Source organism: Aptenodytes patagonicus, chromosome 3 (genome assembly GCF_965638725.1).
Source record: "Aptenodytes patagonicus chromosome 3, bAptPat1.pri.cur, whole genome shotgun sequence".
Taxonomy (NCBI): domain Eukaryota; kingdom Metazoa; phylum Chordata; class Aves; order Sphenisciformes; family Spheniscidae; genus Aptenodytes; species Aptenodytes patagonicus.
The window spans coordinates 1056824-1081660 of record NC_134951.1 but is presented as its reverse complement, the minus strand read 5'-3'; the positions used below and the strand labels follow the sequence as shown (position 1 = coordinate 1081660).

At 45.8% G+C, this 24837-nt stretch overlaps 1 protein-coding gene across 1 annotated transcript in view; it reads right to left on the bottom strand.

Annotated features, from left to right (window-relative positions):
• Positions 1–1392: 1392 nt before the first annotated feature.
• The window catches only part of RAB10 (RAB10, member RAS oncogene family), a 51866-nt gene continuing 28421 nt past the window's right edge, over positions 1393–24837 (bottom strand). The window contains exons 3-6 of the mRNA XM_076332473.1: positions 14308–14446; positions 7168–7257; positions 6550–6651; positions 1393–4532 (exon numbers count right to left, since the gene is read on the bottom strand). Of these exons, the coding sequence (XP_076188588.1) occupies positions 4449–4532; positions 6550–6651; positions 7168–7257; positions 14308–14446 (415 nt within the window). The 3' untranslated portion in view covers positions 1393–4448. The remainder of the gene's footprint in view (positions 4533–6549; positions 6652–7167; positions 7258–14307; positions 14447–24837) is intronic.

Genomic DNA, 24837 nt, shown 5'->3' with positions numbered 1-24837 from the left:
GGAGCAGGGACAACAGAGCGGCAGGAGGAGGCTGGGGAAAGACTCAAGACTCACTGACGGGGATGACACCGACAAGCAGGACCCTGAGAGCTGCCGGACAGTGTCCGTGGGGGAAGGTCCCTGCCAGGTCCCCTCTCCCCGAGCCCCCCTGGGAACCCCTCGCACAACCACCACCGCAGTGGTGATGGCTGCGCAGAGCTGCCATGCCGTGAGCCCCCGGGCCCCGCCACGGTGCACGAGGCCCCGGCTCCTCGCAGCAGCAGCAGCCGAGCCGAGGTGACTCGGCCAGGGACGAACTCTTCCCACCGCAAAATACTGATGAATCAGGGAGGATTCAGGATCGCTGAGCTGCTCCCCACGGCCTCGTCCCCCTGCGAGGGGGACCCGTGGGCTGCCAGGGGCTGCAGCCGCAGCCGTGACACACTCGCAGCCTCGGCAGCAGCTTTATTACCCACAGCAGCACAAAAACACCCTCTCCCGGTTACCGACACCATGGCAGCGGGAGGGAAGGAGAAGCACGTCTCCGCTCTGCCATCCCATGCCACAGTGGATGGCAACAGGGCCCTCGCTGCGCTTTCGCGGGGGGGGGGGGGGGGAGGGGTGACGTTCCCGACCCAGGAGTGCCCAAAGGCTGTGGGAGACCCCGGGGGCACCCGATCCCGTGGGCAGGAGAGCTTGTGGAGAGGGGACTGGCAAGCGCGAATGGATCCCGCTCGGCGGGGAAGGACATCAGCTCGGCTGTAAATACAGCCGGCTGCTGGCACGGCGGCGGGGGCTCTTGGAGAGCTGGAAAACCCGCCCGTAGTTCACATCCACACGGGGACCTGCGGGTGCGCAGAGGGAAGGGCCGAAACAGCCACTTTCCTCGAACGCATTTGCAAAGGTCCCCTCCGAGGAGCCGGGGATTCCTGGGGTGCAGCCGTCACGCACCCAAGAGCCGGGTGCACACCCCACCCCACCCGGAGGCTCCACGTTAGGACCAGGCAGACGCCGGCAGCCTCAGGCACGTCGTTGCACCGAGCAGCACTGTCCTGCCCTGGAAAAATAACAGCTTAAAGCTTTTCTGTAGAAAAGGCAGAAAGTAACAGCTCTACCCCCAGCCGAACAACTTCTTCGAAGTCGAGACCAGCTCGTGCGTCCCAGGTTTTATCGGCACGTGCGGGCGGTGGCAGCTGCTAGGTCTAAGGGCAGCTACGGCCCCGATGCAAAGCTTTTCTTTGGCCCCAAGGCTCGGGGAGGTCTTGTCCCAGCCCCGGCGCCCACCTCCTCCGAGGGGCAGCCGCAAGCGGGGCCGGTGCTCGGCCCTCTCCCCCCCCAGCACGCAGGGCCAGCGGTGCCCCAGCCAAGGCTTGGCGAGAGGGCAATTTAATGGGGCCGAGGAAGTAACCAATGCAAGTTTATAAAAGCTTTTATTTGCTCTTGGTACGACCAAGAATGGGACAGTGATCTTTTATACAATTTGATACAGTAAGTGGTACAAAAGAATGTGTTTTAAATAAAAAGCCAGAGTGGAGTAGCAAAAATATTAAAAGATTAAGTAAAAAATTGTAGGCATGGGAATTAATCCTAGACCTTAAGTTGATGCCGTTTTTCCATCATCCGAGTCCGAGAGCACGAAGCGCCGCTTTTACCCCTGCCCCGCACCGCCACGGCACCAGCAGCTCCCCGGGGCCGCGCCGAAGCACTAAACAGAAAGCAGCTAGCACACTCGTAGGATAGATTCAACCTCGGGTTTTAGTTTATCATGACCAATTTAATCAAGTTACATTTTTTGCCGTGACAAAAAGGTAGCGCTGAGCCTTCCTCCGCTGGCCCGGTCGGCTAAAGCCCCCCTGCGGCGGCACCGCCGGCACCGGGCAAAGCTGGGCGCGGGGAGAGCTGCTTTCGCGTCCTTTTCTAGCTGGCCTTAGGCTTTATTCCACGCACAGGGCTGGGGAGGGGCTGTCTTCCAAGTAGAGGTTTCACAAGCAGTTAGGTTGCTAGCTAGCAGGAAGTTAAATACCGGCAGAAATAAAGTTACTGCAAATTCCTCCAACATGATTATTATTACTTTTTTTTTTTTTTTTTTTTTTTTTTTTTCCTTTTAGCATCTGCATCGACTCTCGCCGCTCACTCCTCCTCCTCGGCCGGGCCTTGCACTCCACAACACAAAACAAAGCCAAGCCACGCGGTTAAAATTCATGGTTTTTATACGAACAGAAGTAGACCGTCTAGAAATATTTCAGTTTATTAACTCGGTAAGGAGAATACGAAACGGAGGTGGTAGCTAGTAGTACCAGCGAGTGGCCTGTTCTCTACCTGTTGGCTTGCAATGAACACAGCGTCCACAAAGGATCCCGAGGGATTTACACAGAGGGAGCCAAGCCCCTGGAAGCAAATAAAAAGCTCACGTTTAAAACAAGGATTACACAAAGAAACCTTGATGTATAATTCTCCATTTTTTCCCTTTTTGATAACGTTAGAAAGTGCAGATTTAACCCAAAGGTAGCCGTACTCTATTTACAGCGCTGACCGGCAGGCGCGGGACGCGAGAAACGAGAGGGTGCCGATTTATCCGCCAGTCCCAGCGTCCTGCCCGACCCCAACAGCCACTCGACTGGGAAGGGTTAACACACACGGAGACAAAATGCCAAAATACAGAGGAAAAGGCAGACACCTCGGTCAAGTTACTACACGGGAAGCCGTTCAAAACTAGAAGTTCAATGTTAAAACACCGTCATTTCATTAGAATTAAATCAGCGTTATTTACTACTTTAATTATTTACCGGAGACAGTCCAAAACCCAAGCGGACAAGAGCGAGGCACAAGCTTGTCCAACTTTAAGGGAGAACGTGAGGCTCGGGGAGGAAGAAGTGTCTATTTAAAGTATCTTTTTGTCCTCGGCTGGAGCAGCTCTCCTACGTGGTATTGCAAATGCAAGGCGAGTGAACGTACGAACGCTCCTGCAGACTGGACGCCCGGTTCGGCGGGAGCGGTCGACAAAGACTGGCAGTCCTTAACCCCCTTCCTTTCAGAAACGACAAAGCCACGCCACCGGTGACACCGCGGCGAGGCCCGGAGCCGCGGGCAAAGCCGGAAGGCGAGCTGGAAAAGCAAGTTAATCCCGGGGGAGGGAAGCTCAGCAGCCCTGCTGGGATCACCCGCCACCTTCCCACGGCGCGGGAGAGAGGGCAAGGCTGACCCAAGTACCGATGACTCAGCTTTCAACACTGGAAAATGGAAAGTCTTCAGGGAGGTAATAAATTAAACTGCCAACTTCTTTTTTTTCTTTTTTTTTGGGAATCTAGTTTCACTCAGCCTTTTGCCAGGCTACCGAGCAACTCGTGGGGCGGCTAACAGTAAGAGAGAACTGAAAGTTCATGTTAACTGCTGTCAGTTTGGGAATCGCATGTTATATTCATACACATAAAGTAGACAACCACATCACCCTCCATAGAAAACTAGTGCATGCAAATAACTCTTCCATATCATAAAACCCAACGGCTATGCAGGAGGAGAGAGAAGATATACTAGTGGACTGACATTGGCTAGAGGGAAATTAGTAGGTATCTTCAACATTTTTTACCTTGAAAGCTAAATCAGTGCTTTGTATTAAATTTTTGGCAAACATACCACGTTGCCATCCTTTTAATTAACACATCACACCATGAAGAAATGCAAATAAAAGCAGCATGCAGGCAAAAGGAAAGAGCTGCGAGTGGGGGGAAAAGAAAATGGCAGCAGGAACAGTTCTGAATGGCTAGATCACCAAAAAGGAGACACAGCAGATTAAATGTAATTTTTTTTTTTTTTTTGCACCACCCTTTGTCCTCGATGCATTACACCAACAATTACAGAAAGCAATCACAAAAGAGTTCAGTATTTTAAAAATGGTCAAGTATGGATGGTATGTCTCCTGCACATGCTTCCACCAGAAGAAAAGAAATAAAAAAAAAAAAGTGAAAACAAAAGTTCCTTTCCACGTAAGGCACAGGACAAAATAAACCCCATTCACAGACTCAAGGCGAAAATGAGTGTTTTCCTGGCTCTTTTGCTGATGCATCTAGAGAGTATGGTGACTCAAGCACATTATCCATGACAGAAAATTCCACTGTTGTACAAAATAAATTGTTAATTCTAACTTTTATTCTTATACAATTTGCAGAATAGAATTGAATATGATTGCTATATGTTTTAATGTCAGGAGGAACGGGACTATAATACAACCAAAACGTAGTGGTAAGTTGAGCAGGTACATGAAAAAATGAAGTCACGGAGATGATTTTCCTATACATGTTGTTGAGAAAATTATAGTATGCAAGCTGTCCTAAACGGAAAAACAAAGGGAGACAGGAGCTTGTTAAGATGAGGAACAAAACATTGGTTTAAGGTTAAAAACGGGCAGAGTGGTTTGTTTTGCAGCGAGAAAAAAGGGGCGGTGGATGGCGATTGGTGATACAGGAGAATGTTCAGCAACACTTGCTCTTCCAGCCTGTCACCCCACCTCCACTGCTGATATCTACATTTTCACTGTTGGGCTCTTTTACAGGGGTCTGCAATGAAACAAGTTAAAAAAAAAAAAAGTTAGATGACTCTTGAGGCATTCTGAAATAAAGTATTCAGAGCTGAAGAGATAGCGGCTTACAAAAAGACTCACATCACCAACTAATATAATGAATAAACTATGGACAAAGAGCTCTACAGAAATGCAGGGAATCCTCCTCCCCTTGCCAGCAGAAGTACGGAAAACCAATTTAAAGGGGTTTTGTTTTGTTTTAAATAAACAACAACTGGAAAAAGCTGTGGAAAAAAACCCCACTTTTGAACTTGGACCACCCCAAAGTAAACTAAAACTATTTCTAGATCCTGCTCTTAGAACTGACACTTGGACTTTGGTGGAGTAAGTAAATCACAGCGTACAACTAACACAAGCTGAAGTTAAATTATGTGAACTAATGACCTTAAAAAAAACACAGAGTAATTTATGGATAAAGAGGGGTTGTTCAAAAGCATCTGCCTTCCAGTTAGCCAGGACACCAGTTTCCGAGGCAGCGGACAAAACAGGCTCGTCTGCGTCACAGGATGTAAACTTGGTTAGACCAAAGCAAAAAATCAAAGTCAAGTGGTTTTGATCAGATGCTAACATCTACTTTCAGCTGTTTAGAAACTAACCTAAACATTCGCGAGAATACTGCAGTTCCGTTTCTATATTCCTTTTATTATTCTCTTTGGCACAGCCTTGCAAAAGCAACCCCTCCCCCCCCTTCAGATAAATACACTGAGGCCCCAAAATAAAAATTTAAAGGTCAAAAGGGTCAACAAGACTTGCTAGCCTGACCTCCTGTTTACCAAAGGCCAGGGATTTTCATCCAGTTTCTCACATAAAGCTTGTCAAAAACTGATTAAGAAACAACTCAGAACTACAACGGCGAACCAGACGTTGTTGAGCATGCGTATTTAAAAGGGTTGCGAAAAGATTCAGCATTGACCTTGCACTAAATTTCTAACCAACTCACTCAGATGACATTATCACCAGCATTCGTGCAGGAGAGCGGTGGAAGATGGTGATGAAGGCAGTCTCGATACGGGGCAGTCCCTACCGCTAAGTTGGAGCACAGAAAAACCACATGGGGTCATTCGTTTAGGAGCAAAGCACATGTGCTAGAGTTGGCCAACCCACGTCTCTCGAGCTCCACAGCGTTGCAGTGCTGAAGAGGCACGACCTGATCGTAAGCAGAAACGTGCTAGCACAGGGGTTACCGTGTAAATCAAGCCCTTGGCTATGGGAGTACGTCAACTAACTGGAACCAGCCCTGGAGCCACCCACGTATCCAGCCCGGTTCAATCCTGCAACAAAACAGTGGCTGCTACTGGAAGCCGATGCGTTTTCTGCTCATGAAAGATAGCAGGGATACAAGCACAGCAGTATCCTGTAGCTCTGGGCATACAAAGATTTGCGTACAGGCCACAGAAAAGACAACCATCTTTATGGTACGCTGTACGTTTCAGGAAGGGGAGCCAACCACCAGGATGAACTGGTGATCCACGTTCTTCTCTCAGTCGCAATATAACCATCCAATAAAACCTCCAACGAAATGCAGAGCCCGAGAGGGCTAATCATTGGAAACAAGGTAGGAAGTGACAGGGCTCGTTCATCTGTTCTATCAACCACACCTAAACTCTTCCCAACAGGCGCTTAAGAGTTTTTAGACAATGTTGCGTATCGATGGGGATAGTGGCAGGGAAAGGACAATTCTCTTCCACGCCAACTGAAATGTTTTAACTCCAAGCACGTGGACGACACAACCATGAGTTTAAGGGCCGAACAACGATGAGTTTGCGTTCCTTGGCTCTGATGTATACTACTCTCTCTACATAGTACCCCTACAATAATGAAATGTCAAACAAGCTTTAGAAGCTTCAGATGAACAACTGTCCTCCTTCAGGGACTCGTTTGTCTTAGCATGCCAAAGTCGAAAGCTGCAACAATTCAGGTAAACATCAAGAGCAACAGGAGCTGAAATTTTAGGATGGTTTTTTTTTTTTCAAACAAAACCTGTAAGCACCTACCTTTCGAAGAATGTCTTCTGCTAATGTGAGGAATGCCTTCTCAATGTTTATATTTGCTTTTGCACTAGTTTCGAAAAACCTAATACCGTGCTCCCTAGCAATCTAAACCAAAAAAGAAAGAAGGAGGTTAGCATTACTGTAAAGTTATTCAACTGGCGCTGCTATAACTTCGGGATTAGCGGCATTTATAAGCATGTAACATTCTTTCAGCCATAGCAGGCATCAGAAGTACTAGCTAGGCAAAGTGTCACAAAGGAAGATTTGGAACTTAATGATTCAGAAAGAGCAATTAAAGTGTATTACATCTCAAGTTGATGTCTGAACGTAAGACGACAGATACCATACAAGCCTGTCACATGGTAAGTAACTCAAAGGATGCCTGAAAAGCTTTAGTTACCAAAGAAAGCAGAAACTGCAGCTGAACTCATTCCACTCATTGCAGCTCTTTGCAATGCAACTTCTGAGAAAACATTCCCTAGACTTAAACCATTAGCAAATCCAGCCACCTTGTTCGTTCCCTGGCACATCCCGTTGTGGCATCTCAACCACCTGGAGATGGCGGGAAGTCTTGGCACTGATTTGCTCACTTTGATAAGCGAGTTTTTGTCTGACACTTACCTGTTCGCCTTTTGCTTTAGGGACAACTCTTTTATCTTCCATGTCACACTTGTTTCCTAACAGCATCCTCTCCACATCTTCATTGGCATGCTAAAATGAGACAAGAGACAGGTTTACACATCTCCCCCAACAAGCAGTAAATATCTACTTCACTTTTATATTTCCAGGCTGTTTGAAGTCCAGGCTAACGTTTACAGGTCTTGGTGTCCCGCACTTTCCTGAGTCGTAACAAAGACTGCTAGAAAACATTCTTCTGACAGTGCCTTTAGACTAAATTGCTCATATAACCTGGAAGTGGAATGAGACAACAGCTACAGGTTTGACACAGCTCTATCACCATCCCAATGCCAGTTATTTTCCCCCTTCCTTTTTATTTCTGTAGTTTAAGTGTGAAGTCTTCCTTTCTGAAAAAGACTAAGTGCTGTTCTGCAACCCAGATCCTTCTAGTTAATGACACCAGCCTACCAAATCTTCGTTAGTTTGCATTCAGTGACGTGGGAAAAGAATCAGCTTCCTGCCTGGAAGGAACCACTTAGAGGTGTCGGGTTTTACGTGCACTAGACAAGCACGTTACAGAAACGATGCTACAAAACATTATAGGAGAAGAAGAACCCCACGTCTACAGCTGCCAACAATCAAGCTTCAGGCACTGGAATGGCTCCAGCTGACACTACTACTGTTTTGGTGTTTAAACGGTCCTTTGCACAGTTTTATTGTAGACAGGTAAGTCTCCTTATCAATTGCAACTCTGCTTTCAACCACTGCAAAGCCAAATAACCAGGAAGTTAGTAAAAACCCCTTTTGCCTCTAATTTTTTTTTTTAGAGGAGTTACCGAGTTAACTAACAAAGGGAAATTACAGCTCTCTCACATCATGCTGTTCCTCTGATGTCGCAATCATCAGAGCAAGACTGTATGTCAGCTTTGTGCTTCAGCTCTATCTGCTAAGTACTTCGCACAGAAGTTGAGAAACTCATGCGGTGAAATGACACGCAGACTATATACCAAGCGAACATAAAACAGGACATCACAAAGGGAAACAAAACTGAAGTGAGCACCACGATAATGCTCAGGATCCAAAGAAAAGTAGGACCACATAGCAGGGAATCACCTTTGTAAGGCAAAAGCAAGTGCCAATGCTTTCTCAAAGAATGCTGAATGAGCAAAAATACCTTGGCTGGTCAGTTATTGAAGCACTGCCAATATCCATCATAGCAAGGAAAGAACACGCCAAAGATATACACCAGACTAGCAGAAAAGTTCCAGCAGCCACAGCACAAAGCATCACTTAAGTGGATAACTGAAGTAGCGGGCACTCGTCTGAGGGTAAAGGCCACGGCTCCAGCTGGTGAGTCTGCACCTGGTGAGTCTGCACCACCTACCCCAGCGGCAGCCGATACCTCCACCCACAGGGAGCTGCTGAAGGGAGAGGCTGCAGTGCAGACCTCAGGCTGCAGGACGCGCCTAGACCTTTGTCCTGGGGCAGGGACAGGCAGCAGACCTGCTTGCAAAAGGTGTGCCCAGGTGGAGGGCCTCCTGCAGGAGGTGGCTGAGCTGCAGGAGGCGGCTGAGCTGCAGGAGGCGGTGAGAAGGCTGCGTAACATCGGGGAGGGCTGATAGCTGGTTCTAAGCACAGTCTGCAGTGGACCCACAGCCCACGGCCACAGAGCCAGAAACTCCCCCACCGGCACACACAGAAGGGAGGGGGACCAATAATGCAGAAGAATGGACGGTTGCAACAGCAAGGACCAGCAGGAGGAAGAGACTTCTCCTGAAGCCTGAGGTGTCCTTGCAGAACCGCTTCACCGCTCTGCAGGCCAAAGAGGAAGGACCCGTCACACCAGGAGAGACGCTGGAGCTGAGTAATGCAGCCCCATCTGCCCCTATATAACTACCAGCGCAATGAAGAAAAGGCGATGGGTGACAGTAGTAGGCGACTCTTCTGAGCAGTGCGGAGGCACCCATTTGCCGACCGGACACACTCTCTAGAGAGGTGTGCTGCTTACCGGGGGCTCGCATCAGGGGTGTCACCGAGAGGCTACCTTGTACAGTCCACTGACTATTATCCGCTGCTGCTGTTTCATGTGGGCACCAGTGACACAGCCAGGAGCAGCCTGAGGAGTATCAGGAAGGACTACAGAGCCCTGGGAGCCCCAGTAAGGGACTCAGGAGCGCAGGTCATTTTCTCATCAATCCTGCTGGTCAAAGGGAAGGGGTTTGAAAGGGCCAGTCGAATCTGGCGAGTCAACAAATAGTTACGGGACTGGTGCCACAGCCAGGGGTTCGGCTACTTAGACCATGGGACTCGCTTTGGGAAACCTGGTCTACTAGGGGCTGACAGGGTCCATCTGTCAGAGGAGGGGAAGAGCGTCTTCGGTCATAGGCTTGCCAAGCTGGTGAAGAGGGCTTTAAACTAGAGATGCTGGGGCAGGGAACCTCAATCCATCCCACTCTTACCAGTTTGATGCCAGGGCCAGCAATAGATGCCCAGAGCCTGGAGAAGGAACACAGGTCAGCAGGAGAGCGCCTGAAGAGCAGCACAAAGGAACTCCAGCCACTCCAGCCAGTAAGTCAGCTTCATCAGGGGCCTAACTTAAATGCCTCTATGCAAACGCATGTAGCATGAATAAACAAGAGGAGTTAGACGTGCGCACACCTGCAGGGCTACGACCTTATTGGCATCATGGAGACATGGTGGGATGGCTCCTATGACTGGAGTGTTGGGATGGAGGGATACAGGCTCTTTAGGAAGGACGGGCAGGGGAGATGAGGAGGGGGTCTCGCCCTCTATGTCAATGACCAGCTGGAGTGCATGGAGCTCTGCCTGGGGATGGATGAGGAGCCAACCGAGAGCTTATGGGTCAGGATTAAAGGGAGGGCAGGGACAGGTGACATTACGATGGGGGTCTGCTACAGGCCACCCAACCGGGAAGACCGAGCGGATGAGGCCCTCTGTAGACAGACAGGAGCAGCCTCACGCTCACGAGCCCTGGTCCTCACGGGGGACTTCAACCACCCTGATATCTGTTGGAGGCACAACACGGCAGGGCATAAGCAATCCGGGAGGTTCCTGGAATGCGTCCATGATAACTTCCTTCTCCAAGTGATAGAGGAGAGGTGCTATGCTGGACGTTGTTCTCACCAACAAGGAGGGGCTGGTGGGGAATGAGAAGCTCAAGGGCAGCCTGGGCTGCAGTGACCACGAAATGGTGGAGTTCAAGATCCTTAGGACAGCGAGGAGGGCACACAGCAAGCTCACTGCCCTGGACTTCAGGAGAGCAGACTTTGGCCTCTTCAGGGATCTGCTTGGTACATTACCATGGGATAAAGCCCTGGAGGGAAGAGGGACCCAAGAAAGCTGGTTCAAGGATCACCTCCTTCAAGCTCAGGAGCGATGCATCCCAACAAAGAGGAAGTCAGGCAAAAACACCAGGAGGCCTGCATGGATGAACCAGGAGCTCCTGGACAAACTCAAACACAAAAAGGAAGCCTACAGAGGGTGGAAGCAAGGACAGGTAGCCTAGAAGGAATACAGAGAAATTGTCCAAGCAGCCAGGAATCAGGTTAGGAAAGCTAAAGCCCTGATGGAATTAAATCTGGGCAGGGACATCAAGGGCAACAAGAAAAGATTCTATAGATACATCGGGGATAAAAGGAAGACAAGGGAAAATGTGGGCCCCCTCTGGAACGAAACAGGAGACCTAGCTACCTGGGATATGGAGAAGGCTGAGGTACTCAATAACTGTTTTGCCTCAGTCTTCGCTGGCAAGTGCTCAAACACCACCGCCCAAGTCACAGAAGGCAAAGGAGAATGAAGAGCCGCCCACTGTAGGAGAAGATCAGGTTCGTGACCATCTAAGGAACCTGAAGGTGCACAAGTCCATGGGACCTGATGAGATGCGTCCGTGGGTCCCGAGGGAACTGGCGAATGAGGTTGCTAAGCCACTATCCATCATATTTGAGAAGTCGTGGCACTCTGGGGAAGTTCCCACTGACTGGAAAAGGGGAAACATAACCCCCATTTTTAACAAGGGAAAAAAGGAAGACCCGGGGAACTACAGGCCAGTCAGTCTCACCTCTGTGCCTGGGAAGATCATGGAGTAGATCCTCCTGGAAATATGCTAAAGCACATGGAAAATAAGGGGGTGATTGGTGACAGCCAACATGGCTTCACTAAGAGCAAATCATGCCTGACAAATTTGGTGGCCTTCTACAATGGGGTTACAGCGTTGGTGGATAAGGGAAGAGCAACTGACATCCTCTACCTGGACTTGTGCAAAGCATTTGACACTGTCCTGCACAACATCCTTGTCCCTAAATTGGAGAGACATGGATTTGACGGGTGGACCACTTGGTGGATAAGGAATTGTCTGGATGGTCGCACTCAAAGAGTTGTGGTCAACGGCTCGATGTCCAAGTGGAGATGGAGACCAGTGACTAGTGGTGTTCATCTACTCTACTCCCCTCTACTCCGTTCTCATGAGACCCCACCTGGAGCACTGTGTTCAGCTCTGGGGCCCCCAACATAAGAAGGACAGGGACCTGTTGGAGCAGGTCCAGAGGAGGGCCACAAAGATGATCAGAGGGCTGGAGCACCTCTCCTATGAAGACAGGCTGAGAGAGTTGGGGTTGTTCAGCCTGGAGAAGAGAAGGCTCCAGGGAGACATTATAGCAGCCTTCCAGTACCTGAAGGGGGCCTACAAGAAAGCTGGAGAGGGACTTTTTACAAGGGCCTGAAGTGATAGGACAAGGGGTAATGGCTTTAAACTGAAAGAGAGGAGATTTAGATTAGCTCTAAGGAAGAAATTCTTCACTATGAGGGTGGTGAGGCACTGGAACAGGTTGCCCAGAGAATTTGTGGATGCCCCATCTTTGGAAGTGTTCAAAGACAGGAAGGCTGGGGCTTTGAGCAACCTCATCTAGCAGAAGGTGTCCTGGTCCATGGCAGGGGGGCTGGAACTAGATGATTTTTAAGGTCCCTTCCAACCCAAACCATTCTATGATCCTATGAAGTACTTTGAAACCTGCCATGAGAAGCTTCTTGGAAAGTCTAATCTGAATTTACTTTCACTCCAACAGTCTTAATACTACTTTACAGTAGAATTACTAATAGAACTACAGAGGCAAGAGATCCACGTACCCAGTACTCCTGCTTACAGTAATAACCCATTTCACATTCCTCAGGAGAATCACCCCCAGTTTTTTTCCTTCAGGTCACAAGGAGGAAGAACAATTGGACGGCAAAGGTAGATTAAGACACCGTGTAGAATAAGACTCTGAAAATGTTGACTTTTCACACACACAAACAAAACTGCTTACACAGCAACAGACTTCTTTCAAATACAGCCGGCTCCAATGTACAAAACTGTGCACTTGAGCAACTCAGCTAATTCCTACCAGCCCAAAGCAAAAGCGCATGGCATCGTGCACCTCTGCAGAATGTGCGACCTTTAAATAATTAAGTATTTAGCAAGGATGAAGGTGTAACATCTCTAGGTTTCCTGGCTATTTCTAAATCAAGGCTTAAGTATCTTGTAGAAGAGTCTCCTTGCACAGAACAGCAATTCAGAAGAGCAGCTTGCTTATTGAAAATTCTCCTCCTTGAGAGAATATCCTTGGCAATATTAACTCCTTGTAAAACCAAAGCACTTAGCTACTTCATTCACAACTATCATTTGCAATAGTCCTGTGCATGAGTGGGTACCTGCCACACATTTTAGCAAGAAGCCTCAACACTGCATCTGGAACCTCAGAGGATGACTTGACCCATCATTTCTGTAAACGCACTCCATTAGTGAGCTTCCTCCATAATAAAAAAGCCTTCCTAAGGTGTCAGATATCCCTTATAAAACTGCAGTAACCATGCAGCCTTCACAATGCACTTGAAATCAGCTGCAGAGGTTTGTGTGACACAGATTTGAAAACATGAGGTCAGCAAAAACACTCACTTCTCAGACACAATGGTATGAATTACATCCATTATTCAACTTCCTGGATACTACTAAATTTTTTTTAAACAAAGCAACTGCAGAATCTAAAGGCCTTGGTTTCAAGTTTATATTCAGCTCGCCGCTGAGTCTCCTCCTGTGCTGACTTACCCCCCTCCCCGCTCCACCTTCCGTACCCACCAAAATGTGTACCTTTCCATAAACAGTAGTTTCCCCATTTCTCATGCTAGGAAATTAAAGTCCCAATATCACATTTTTGCTCTGTAAGAACCTTTCTCCAGCCTCAATGCTTCAACTAGGAACGTCTGACAGCATCCATTTGCTGACGCTCAGTTCTACAGGGCCATCTTCATGCTTTCTAGGAAGATAATGATGCTGGAAAATCCAAACATTTATTCCATTTGGGAACAGCATAACAAAAGCAAGAACTAACAGCTGTGCTGCCCTCTAACATCTCAGAACTCCTGGAGAATGAACTCATGGGGATCCAGGCACTGAATGTTTCCACATCAGTTTCTTCTGCTTCACTTGACCTTGCTTGAAATTTTACCAGCCTCCTTGTTTGGTAGTCCTCTACCAAGGACAAAAAACAGCCATGCAGGTTTGAGCAGTTTGCTAACATTCAACAACAGCAGTTTGCCATACTACCTCTAACAGCCATGATAAACTTGCAAATATTTCATGACATCAATTTTGAGGGAGTGGAGGTGATCGTATTTAATTATCTTTGAGGATTTACATAGTCGTCCTTATAAAATAGGTTAGTACTAGAAGTGACATATTCTATAGCTACTCTACAGCTTATGGCTTAAGTGTTGCTCCTCTGCACACCACCTTGTGGTGGCAGCTCCTCCTGAAAACTGCAACTCCCAGTTACTACAAGATGTATTCCTCACCTCTAAGTATTCTCCAGTACAGAAACAAAGTTTGCTCATGTATGAATTTGACATTTTAGGACACCATTAGCTCCTGTGTAGCGTTGCGATCCTTCGTGCCATTGTTGAAGGAAGGAACACAGGACATAGGGCAGCCTAAGAACAGCACCCAAACCCCTGTGTTAATTTACACACTACACCTTCTGCCAGGGTAGAAGCAGAAGCTGCAATCCAGAAGCTGAGTTCTGTGGGACTCATCACACGCTCTACAGGTCACAACAAACAGCTCAATTCTGGGGTCTTACAGACATTACTCACCTCATCTATGTTTCTGAGCCACTTGCTGATGTTTTCAAAGCTCTTGGCATTGGTGATGTCATATACTAGCATGATCCCCATGGCACCTCTGTAATAGGAGGTGGTGATGGTGTGAAACCGTTCCTGCCCCGCTGTGTCCCTGTGGAAAACAGACAAGAGTACATATCAGAGGCAAGCTCTAAAGAAACCAGCACGGTGTATCTATGAGACAAGAGTGCACGGCACGATACATGCTCTATTGCACCACTACTGAGGGACGTGCAATGCTTTCGAAGAGCGGTAGGACACACTCCAATGTGCACCAGCAGCAGCTTCAAGGAATGCCCATTCCCTCCCAGACGTAGCTGAACACTCAGAGAACAAAAAGGGCAAGATTCAGTAAGCCAGGCTCATAAGGCTACAGAAACTTAGGGCTTGAAGTTTCTCTTTTGGATTTTACTTTAAAGGGGATTGTTTTTTTTAAAAAACACATTTCAGAGTCAACTATGACAGAGACAAAAGACACTGGACTGTTTAAGTGGGCTTACGCAACTAAGATGGCAGCAGATGAAGCTATCTGTTGAACAGCAAAGTGGTAACTTGCAGTAGGTCTTCTGGTAACTACCACAATAAATAAAGCCAGTATCAAGTCACGGTAGAAACATGTTCATTTTAAACTTTGTATTTTTATTGACAACTTGAAACTTGCACCCAAAAGGAGGAACTTTTATTTGCAAGTCTCATATCTCAGGGAAGTGCCTCTGACTTCTGAGCCCTGGTGGAACCCAGTAGCAGACAGGATGAAAACAGGAGCAAGAAGTGCTCTACCAACACTTCAACAGGACTGTGAGCTCCAGCAGTGGGAGCGTCTGAACAACCCCAGAAACATCGTTGTCCCAGACACCCTCTCCTGTTACTGACCAGTTCTTCCCAAATGAACGTAAAAATAAGCCACTTTAAAACTCTATCTACAATTTTTAAGTTATGTACCATAACCACAACCACTGACCAGCCTGATTAGACCCTGCACAAACCCAGCTGACTCAGTACTCAAGTTTCTGTAGGAAGTTCCCAAAATGCTGTAGAGGTTGTTTAGCAGTGCCGCTGCCAAAGTCAGCAGAGTCTGGAACTGCAACCAGCGATGACCTGACCCAACTATCCAGTCAACACCACCACAATGCCCAAGAAGATCCCTTTCCATTTCAGCAGCTGCTGAGCAGCCACAAAGACAATCACTCAACATTTTCTGGAACTCAAGACTTAAAACCGAGAAGAATTTTGTTTTCAGTTCAGTTCAGTTTTATAAAGCTTTAACGTGATCTTACAAATTGATATTCCTGAAATTTTAGATCAAAGTGTATGAAAAGTAAATCTAGAAGATGTACTGTAACATTCAATTGTCTATTTCTATAAGCAGTATGCTGAAAATTGATCATGCAAGATTAATGACAGTATGTATCTTCCCATTTAATTTTGAGATCTTTGATGGAACACATGAGATTTGGTTAAACAAACTCGCATGCCATTAAGTTGAGAATTAAGAGTTAACTGCGTATTCTAGTGTCTTTCAGAGAACGTAAACCTAACAGATTACATGTTCACAGACAGTTTTCAGCGACACTAGTCACACAAGGTAGAATCAAAGGTGTCTCCAAATTTAAACTGGCCTAAATTGAGATTAAACATTCCCTAACCGCCTTCAGCAAGACACAGCATTCCCCCCCAACCCACAGACCCACATTTCCTCACTCACAAACCTCAGAAAAGATCACGGACTGGAGCTGAACTAGCTCAACTCATTTCCCTCTCAACTGTTCCTGAGGTCACAGCGAATGCCTTGGCAGAACACGGACACCACCAGGCACCAAGCTCTGTGAAAACTCGGCTCTCCCCACCGCCCCGTCACCTACAGTTGAACCAACAAATGCTGACTGTAGTTGCCAAATCAATTTGTTTAAGCACACGTCAGATTTCTGGCCAAGTATCAGTTGGCAAATAGGGAGTAATTAAAAGCCCTGAAATCTGAAGATGCCACGGAGGAAAGTTTCCTGAGATGCAGGGAGAAGTGCTCTACCAAGTTTCTTCTCAAAGAGTCTTATTGGCTCTGTTTGGCTTGGACCTCAGATCACAGTTCTAGCACACACGACAGCCACCCGAGAGGCTGATTGCTCCCAGTCTTTTATCTCCTCCTAGGAGATGACAAACACCAGGAAGAGGGCAAAGAGCAGAGGAGGAGGAATAGGGGCAGGTCCTAAACCCGAGCACCACTTTGTTCAGAGATGTTCTAACAGGCCACGCTGCGCAGAGGTCTGGCTCACTGGCGGTAGCCTCGGGAGGCAATCTAGTCCATTCCCTGGCTCTACAAAACGTTGAGGGATACCCACATTATTCCTGAAAGATGCCTGATGTTCTGCTGAAGACCTCTGATGATTGCTGGCTTGAATCCCTCTCTCTCATTTCCTTTCTGTCCCATCTGAAAGTTTCTCGTGGTGGTACACTTGGGTTTTCCTTAGTGCAAATTAAGGCCATCAATCCCTGTCTTACCTTTCATAGGTAACTAGGGGAGTTCCTTTCCCTTCTTTCTGCAACTACTTTTTGCATAATCAAGCTCTTGCACCTTCTCTGAATTTTCTCAAGCCACCTCAAGTTCTTTAGACCTTACTCACTGGCCAAAGGTCTAAGATACGCAGCCTCACTTATTACTCTCTGGACTCCCTCCAATTTGCCCATGTCTAAGCAAAAACCAGGATGCTACTCCAGCTGAAGTCTTACCAGACTCGTACAGGAATATTTTCTAGAAGACTTGGGCATACCTGTTTACGCATCCCACTCCCTTTCCTCATGATGAAGCAGATTTTTCTGACATTCGAGTAGCTGATTACACACACCGAACTTGATAACTTTGCCTTTGTCTCTACTGAATTTCACAGGACTTTTTTCCAATCGGTCAAAAGCAATCTGAATTATAATCCAGTCCTCTACACAATTTATATTTTGCAACTTCATCTTTTCTTGCTTAGCTTAAATACAATAACCATGATCTCTATTCCCTTATCCCAACCATTAAAGAAAACATTGCCTATCATGAAACTCATGACAGACTCCTCGCAAAATACCTCAACAGAACTCTTACACATCGTTTATTTTCTCTCGCCATGAGTTTTGTATCCACTTGATAGCATCTTCACCTAAGTCACTTCCCCCTAACTTGCTTATGTCAAGCAGGACAGTGTCAGAAAAGCCCTACCAAAAACATGAAGACGTACGGCATCTGCGATTTCTCCCCTCCTGACAAGGCCAGTAGCCATCACAGTAAGAATTCAGGTTGATTTAACACAACTTGGCATCGGCAAGACTTAGTTGTTACTCATTGCTCGTCACGTCCTATGCGCCTACAACTAACTTGCTTAGTTAACTCCTCCAGTGTTTTTTCTGGCAACTGAAGCTAAGCTAATGGATGAAAAGAAAGCTGGGGAGGGAAAAAGCAAAGAACCTGGAATGTTTCCCACCCCCACCTTTTTTTTTAAATAAGTACTATATTTGCCCTTTCCCCTTCTTAATGGATTCTCCATTCATTATTCAGAGATAACTCTTAATGGACGTGAGATTAGAGAACCGACTGAAGCAAACAGAGGAAATGAGTTATGGTTTTCAAACTGCCTACGACTGATGAATCCACCCTGAGCAAATGGCACAAGACAATCGGAGACCGCATGTCTTGTTTACTGCCCTGGCTTTCCATTCTTCTGTTCAAACCTCTAGGATGTAAGAATATGCTCCAAAGCTATGGGTGTGCAATAAAACCTCGATGTAGGCAAAAACATTGGTGGAAGCTAGCTAGCTCTCCAAGCTAAAATAAATGTAGACAAGGACTGTTAAGATAGCCAAGGAAAATGAAACCCTACTGCACAGGAAGAAACTGAGAAAACTTGCTTTGCTTAGCTGCAAAATGAAGACAAAGAAGGTCTTCCTGTGGGACCAGGGAAAGAAGCAGCACAAGGAAAGTAAAAAATCTATTTAAATTATTCTCATGCCAACATTAAAGTATGCGTAAGCTATATCACATTAGAGGTTTAACCAACAAAGGAATTTCTGGGACAGCTTTCCGGTTGACCTAGCAGAGACTAAAGAAACCTTAAAATGTACTAGGATTTGTTTATGAAAGATTTACAGGGATGCAACCAGAAGAGATTATATCTGATGATCTGTGAAGATCCTTCCAGTCCACATAGCTCGAAATAAAGGTCTTCAACGTATTAAACCAAGTAATTCCTAGCAAAATAATCCTAAGAATTTTATTACTGTCCTACTGTTTCTTCTTACAATATTTTTAAACCTACACAGCAGAATACTGCACTGAAGAAACTGTACTGCTGACAGCAGGCACACTCTGGAAGCTTTAGCAACGGGGTTGAAGACTTTCCTTCACAAAGGAACATCTGTAAGATGCTTCATGACCAGCAAATTTCAGCTTTTCTGAAAAAATACTCAGCTGGAGGAGGGGTGGGGGAATCTATAATGAGTGAAGTATCTAATTGTTTTATAGGAAGTCAGACTGACACGCCAAAAGAGTCTCTTCTACCTTGAGATATGCACATGGTGAATGGTCTCAAAAGCTCTCAGCAGCAGGAGTTAACTTTTAGACGTTCCTAGGGTAATTGCAAAAATTAGTGAGACTGATCGTACCCTAGTTAGTGGTGCTGTCTGCAGCTTTGGCTGTACACCACCACACTTACTAAATGCAAGAACTTGCATATAACAGGGAATTTCCACCTGTGTAACTATTTTGGATAGCTATGCTGCTGCACAATTCTTTCACCTGGACACGTGTTCCAAGTCGGATGATTATTTTTGCAACAAGCTCATTGCTGAATAAAACAAAATTCTGAGGACATTTGTCTAGCCACGCAAACGTGTTCACAGCAAAGATGGACTGATAGAAAAATGTTACTTTATGGTCTTCTACACAGTTAAGAGCTGCAGACTAAAAAAATAAGGTTGTTTCTAAAATTTGGAATCAGTCAGTAAGACTGTAGGAAAATACGCTGACATACAAGTTTTATGTAAAGACAGGAGGATCAGAGTAGCAGCTAAGTAGGAAAAAGAAAAAATGTAGATGTCTTTGAATCTCTGAGTTAAGTGTTTTTCAGTTTACTACAGAAGCAATTTTGTCATCGTACTGCTTCCATATTAATACAACACTATCAAGTGTGATTGCTTCATACACCACTGAAGAGAAACGGATCGTTTGTCTTACCCAGCTCTGGAAGCTCTTCAGGATCTAGCCTTTTAGATCTCAACTTTCTGGCCTCAACGATGCAAGTCGCCGCGTTGCAACAAGCCTGCGCAGACACTCCTGGGGCAGCAGTTCTGCAAACAAGCCTGTCCCAGGCACACAAGAATCAAGCACTTTGCTAACATGCACCTACTGTCATTCACCTCAGTCTATCAGAGTTCCTTGTTCTGGCTTGACAATACACACTGCACACACTGACACAATGCCAGGAATCTGCATGAAAACTGGTAAAGAGAAAATTCACAAGTGAGGAATCAGAAACTGTTAGTCCCCACAAACCCCTGCAAAACTAACTCTTCATACAGCTCTACCCATATATTTTGGTTACTCCTTAAGATCAGTTCAAGGCTAGACTTGTATATACCATGTGGCTGCTTAAGGAAACTTGGGATTACTTACTACTATGATGTGGAAAAGCACACACGGACCTCTTGAAAAGGCTAATCACTCACTTTTCACATAATCCCACTCTTTTTATAATCCCTAGAAACCTATTCCTAAATACTGCAGTTATTCCTTGACAGCTTTCTGCCCTACCCCATCCCTCCAGCATTCCACAGTCAGCATAAGGGTGTTTGGGTCTCTTCTGTTTTGGATTCACTCTCCCAATATGGACATCCTGTAAATCCACCTTCAGGATCACCTCTTACAGCTCCTAGCCGTCTCCCCAGACTGCGGAGTCTGTGAACAGAGAGACCAGAAAGTGGCTATATTTTCTGAAACCAATTTTCATAAAATGTTCTTGAATAAATGGAAAGAGGGCTCCTGGGGTAAGAAGTTCTGCAATAGCAGAACAGGATATGTCATGATCCTCTTATTTGTCAAGTTCTATTCTGAAATACCTGGCCGATCTGGGTTTTCTTCCCCTCCACGTTCCCCTTTCTCTATTTCATTTCCATTACGCTGAAGTAGACCTTCTCCCAGTCTCCCACTCCTGCTAGTGGATTTCCAGCAACTTTGATTTCCACCGTCCTTGAGCTTAAAGAGTTCTTCCTTCTCTTCCGTGTCTGCTACCACTATGTATTTTTTAGATGACAGTAGCATTTCCCTTCAGGCTTCGCTTCACCAGGATGAGAAACCTAGATCTGACTTCTGTGCGTTCTCACAAACACATAAGAGCCGTACCTGGTCAGGCCAGAGGTTTTCCAGTTTCCACTTCTGTGTAGTTCAAGGACTTCTGGAGCCAGAGATCACATGTGTATTTAACAGTCCAAAACAGACTGTTCCTTCGTGAAATCCCTTGCAAACCCATGTATATCTGCAGCTACCACAACATCTTGTGATGAGGAGTTTCACAGCTTAACTTAATTTCCTTGTGTTTTGCGTGTGCCACCTTCTAGCCTTACGCTAGAACTAATGTTCTGATATTGGAAAAGGCAATGAGTTATATCAATCTCTACCTGCTTTTTCCAGTATACTCATGATTTTAAAAATGCGCTTTGGTCACTTCTCTGACATCCTGAAGAATCCCAATCTTTCCAGCTGTTCTTCCTAAAATAGCTATTACATCCCTCTGATCATCCTACTTGCCCCTTTCTTTCTAGGGCATGCTAATCAAAATTGTGTATCATGTTAGACTGTGACACTTACTTCCCCACCCACTGGAAATGATTGCATCCACTGTATCAGAAAAAAAATCACATTTAGTTTTTCAATTGCTACATTATGCTAATAAGTTTAGTGAATTACAGGATGCCTAAGCCATTTGGTTTCCATGTCAAAGCAATTCTATCTGAGTTCCTGGAGTGTATGCTATCACACTCTTCATAGCTGAATTTTTAGCTCTACTACCCTATTCCTCTAAAGCGTTTCATCACTTTCACAATGATAACACCATCTTTTCCTGGAGCAGCTATCTCTCATTTTGGTTCTTTTATTCTCCCTCCCTTCTCTGTACTATGAGCACTACTATATTAATATTTTTCAAGACATTCATCAGTGTCAACCCTCCCAGGTCCCACCCTTCCTAAGTATTTCTACTCCCAAATCTTTACCAAATTCCTTTCTCCCAAATCCTGTACTAAGCCCACCACTGGTGACTTTCCATATGGCATCGTATCATATACTGTCACATCAACAATTTTTCTAAACAGACAAGTAGTACAATAACCTAACCAAGAAGATACTTGATTCTTCTACGTGCTTCCACCCAGAATTTGACATACCAGTAGTCCTCCTGATGGATCTGCCCGGAACAAGCTCATTCCTTCAGAGGGCCAGTCCCGAGAGCTGTGTCCCATCCTCCTCCTTGCTTGCAGCCCATGCACCACACCGGGCTTGCCTTGCCTAGCTGAGGCTCCTCCAGCCGCTCCCTGAATGCAGACATAGTCCCACTTGCTACCCAGTCCCACCATTCTCTACATTCTCTTGTCCCAGCCTCCCCTCTTCCCATTTCAACACTGTTTTGCAACAGGCACATTTACATTTGGAGCAATATGAACACGCTTTAATCCTAGCTTGATCCTTATTGAACAGCAACCCCAGTTTTTAATAGCTATGAAGTATCAAGTTGCTTATCACCTCTGGCAAGGTTTAATTCAGCTTGACCTTTGTATTCTTGCTTTACTCCTATATATGTATTTTAGAGGTCAAGGCACGACTGAGATACTATACTGCCACATCTGCTCATTTTCCATACCAGGAAGAGGCAGGTAGCTATCCTGCTCTGTAGAAAAGGAGCAGAGCTATCTTAGAAAGTGCCAGTTTTATGTTTTCTGTAAAACTGATTGCCCATTGAGACTGCACCCCCACCCCAAGGAGTACAAAAGCCAGTACTAGCCACAGTAAAACACAGCGACACAGCTTTGCAGGCAGTCTGAGAGCAACTCCTATATCAGGACAGCAGCAGGAGAAAGATTTAATATGCAGGTGATGGAGGATGACATGGATCAGCGAGAGACAGGTCAATACGGTAATTTTGAACTGAGGAACAGTTTATTTCTATTGCTTTCTGTATGTGAAAAGAAATACAGTTTTCACCTACGTAAATAACAAATACTACATAATCAAACACTTAATCACTCCCACTAATGTAGAAACCTTATTCTGTAAGTGACAGGTCTGTTCAGCCATCACTTTTACCAGTGATGGCTCACTGAACACAGCTCCTTCATAAACACTGAGCAACCCTATGTAAAGAAACTCCGTCATATTTAGGAAATGGCTAACACATACTAAGTTCTTTAAGGTACAAAATTCTGTCACCATCTGTAATTTCGCAAACAGCTGAATGTTACTATTCTGGGGGGGGGGGGGGAAGACATTTCAATCTGAGTAAGCACCAATAATAATAATGATGATGATAATAACAATAGCAACAACGACAAGACAAAACTACCTTTGCTTCTAACAATAAAAGGGACTGGTAGGAAGCAAGAAAATAGCATTACGAAAGGCTGGACAAAGATACAGTGGCACTTTGGAGAGCCATGGCTGGACTTACACTCATGGACTGGGCCAATGTCATTGCACCTGGTATCCTGTCTCTGTAAGGGACCAGAAGCAGCTCAGACGTGCGTACAAGAAACAGGGCAAACTGACAGGCCATCTCACAAATGGGACGATAGTTTTCAGATAGGGGGGAAACCCACAAATGAAATAGCGGTCACTCCTCCTCTAAATTCTGAGCATGGATATGCTGCATTAATACAAGCACACCTGCAATGCAATACTAACTGAAAGCACACAAGTGCCAAGGGTCTCATCTCCTGTCCTTAACTGAAAGTCTGTTTTCTCTTCACCATCAGTCTTTTGTTCTCTTCTGGTCAGCTTAATCACGTATGGAGCTGTGTCCCAGTGGAAGTGCTACCTACGACTCAGAAGACACGTTTTGTTGATTCAGCTACATTAGCTCCTGTGCGTTGACTTCAGTTATAAAAGCATGGCCCATGCTCTGGATGCAAGAAAAGCTACAAGAACAGCCTCAGGTTTACAAGGGAAACGTTCCACTAAATGCATCCCTTGCTTACTAAACTGCTGCAGCGGGAGTGAAGTGTAATTCTGGAAATATGTTACACAACTCCTAGAAGTACAGGGTGAGTTTAAATACAGGAAGCAGTGGTTAAATATAGATGCATTGCACAAAGTATCTTCACCAAAAGACACTGCTGTTCTAGCCACCAAACCACTGCTGGGCAAAACTCCTTGTACAGGAAAAGTTGGAAACGACAAAGTCTAAATTTTTTTTTTCCCCTTCATCATCAAAAGTGCATGCCATAGGAACTTCATTTTCTGTTTTCCAAGTTTCATTTCAAATGTGAAGTTTTAAACTGGCAGGAACAAGGAGCAGATTCAGACAAAGACCTCCCAACTTCGCAATGCTTAAAAGTTGCAATTTCCCAAAACTCGGCTCACCAAATCCCTCTTCATTTCTCTAAGCCACTAAAACCCACAGCACGTACAGCTTCATTATGGCTTGCTTCTTTGTCTACATACACATTAAACATCCTCAGTATTCCATATTTTCAGTTTTTACGTTTCATGACGACTTTTTCCTAAGATTAGTCTAACACTTCCTTTTAAGTCATTCCAGTGTTTTGTTCTACCTTTCTATCCCATGGTGATTCACAGCACCTGCACTGTTGGGGTGAAAAAATACAACTCAGTGATTGTTAGAAGTTACGGTTTGATCTGGGTTGAAAATCTGAATGTTAACAGTCTGGTGAACTCATACAGCAAGAGCTGCCCAGCAAGTCAATGACGCTGCATTACACCTGAATGCCTCTTTAGCTAACGCTCTCAGTCCCTTCCTTTCCGCCGCTCTGCTTTCGTTTCCCAGCTGATCTATACCCATCCTTCCTCAGACAGCTCCATCTAAAACATTGCCCTTACGAAGACGGTTACCCTTTGTGGCTCCCTGCTGAAGCATTCCAGCGCGCTGAGTTACTTCATCATCCAAATGCTTCCTTATTGACCGGCTACGCAGTTTATACAACAAAATCAACTTCCACAACTCTTTTGCTTGCAGGGCGCAAAACAAACAAACTAAGCTGGCCAACTTCTGCTTGCAGGACTGGGATATGAGAAACAACTGAGACACAAGGTGGACGTTCCGAGCGATGGTAACAAGAAGGATTCAGAATACATTCATTAGGAAGGATAATCATTCAGCCAGTTTTCCTCAGACAGGGGAAGACCAGCGCTTCCTTCTAAGTGGAACCCATCCATCTGCATCTACAAATGTCAAGATTATCAAGCCATAAAAGATTTTTATTAGTGGGGACAAAAGAGGTAAATTCAAGCTCTAAGGAAATTCA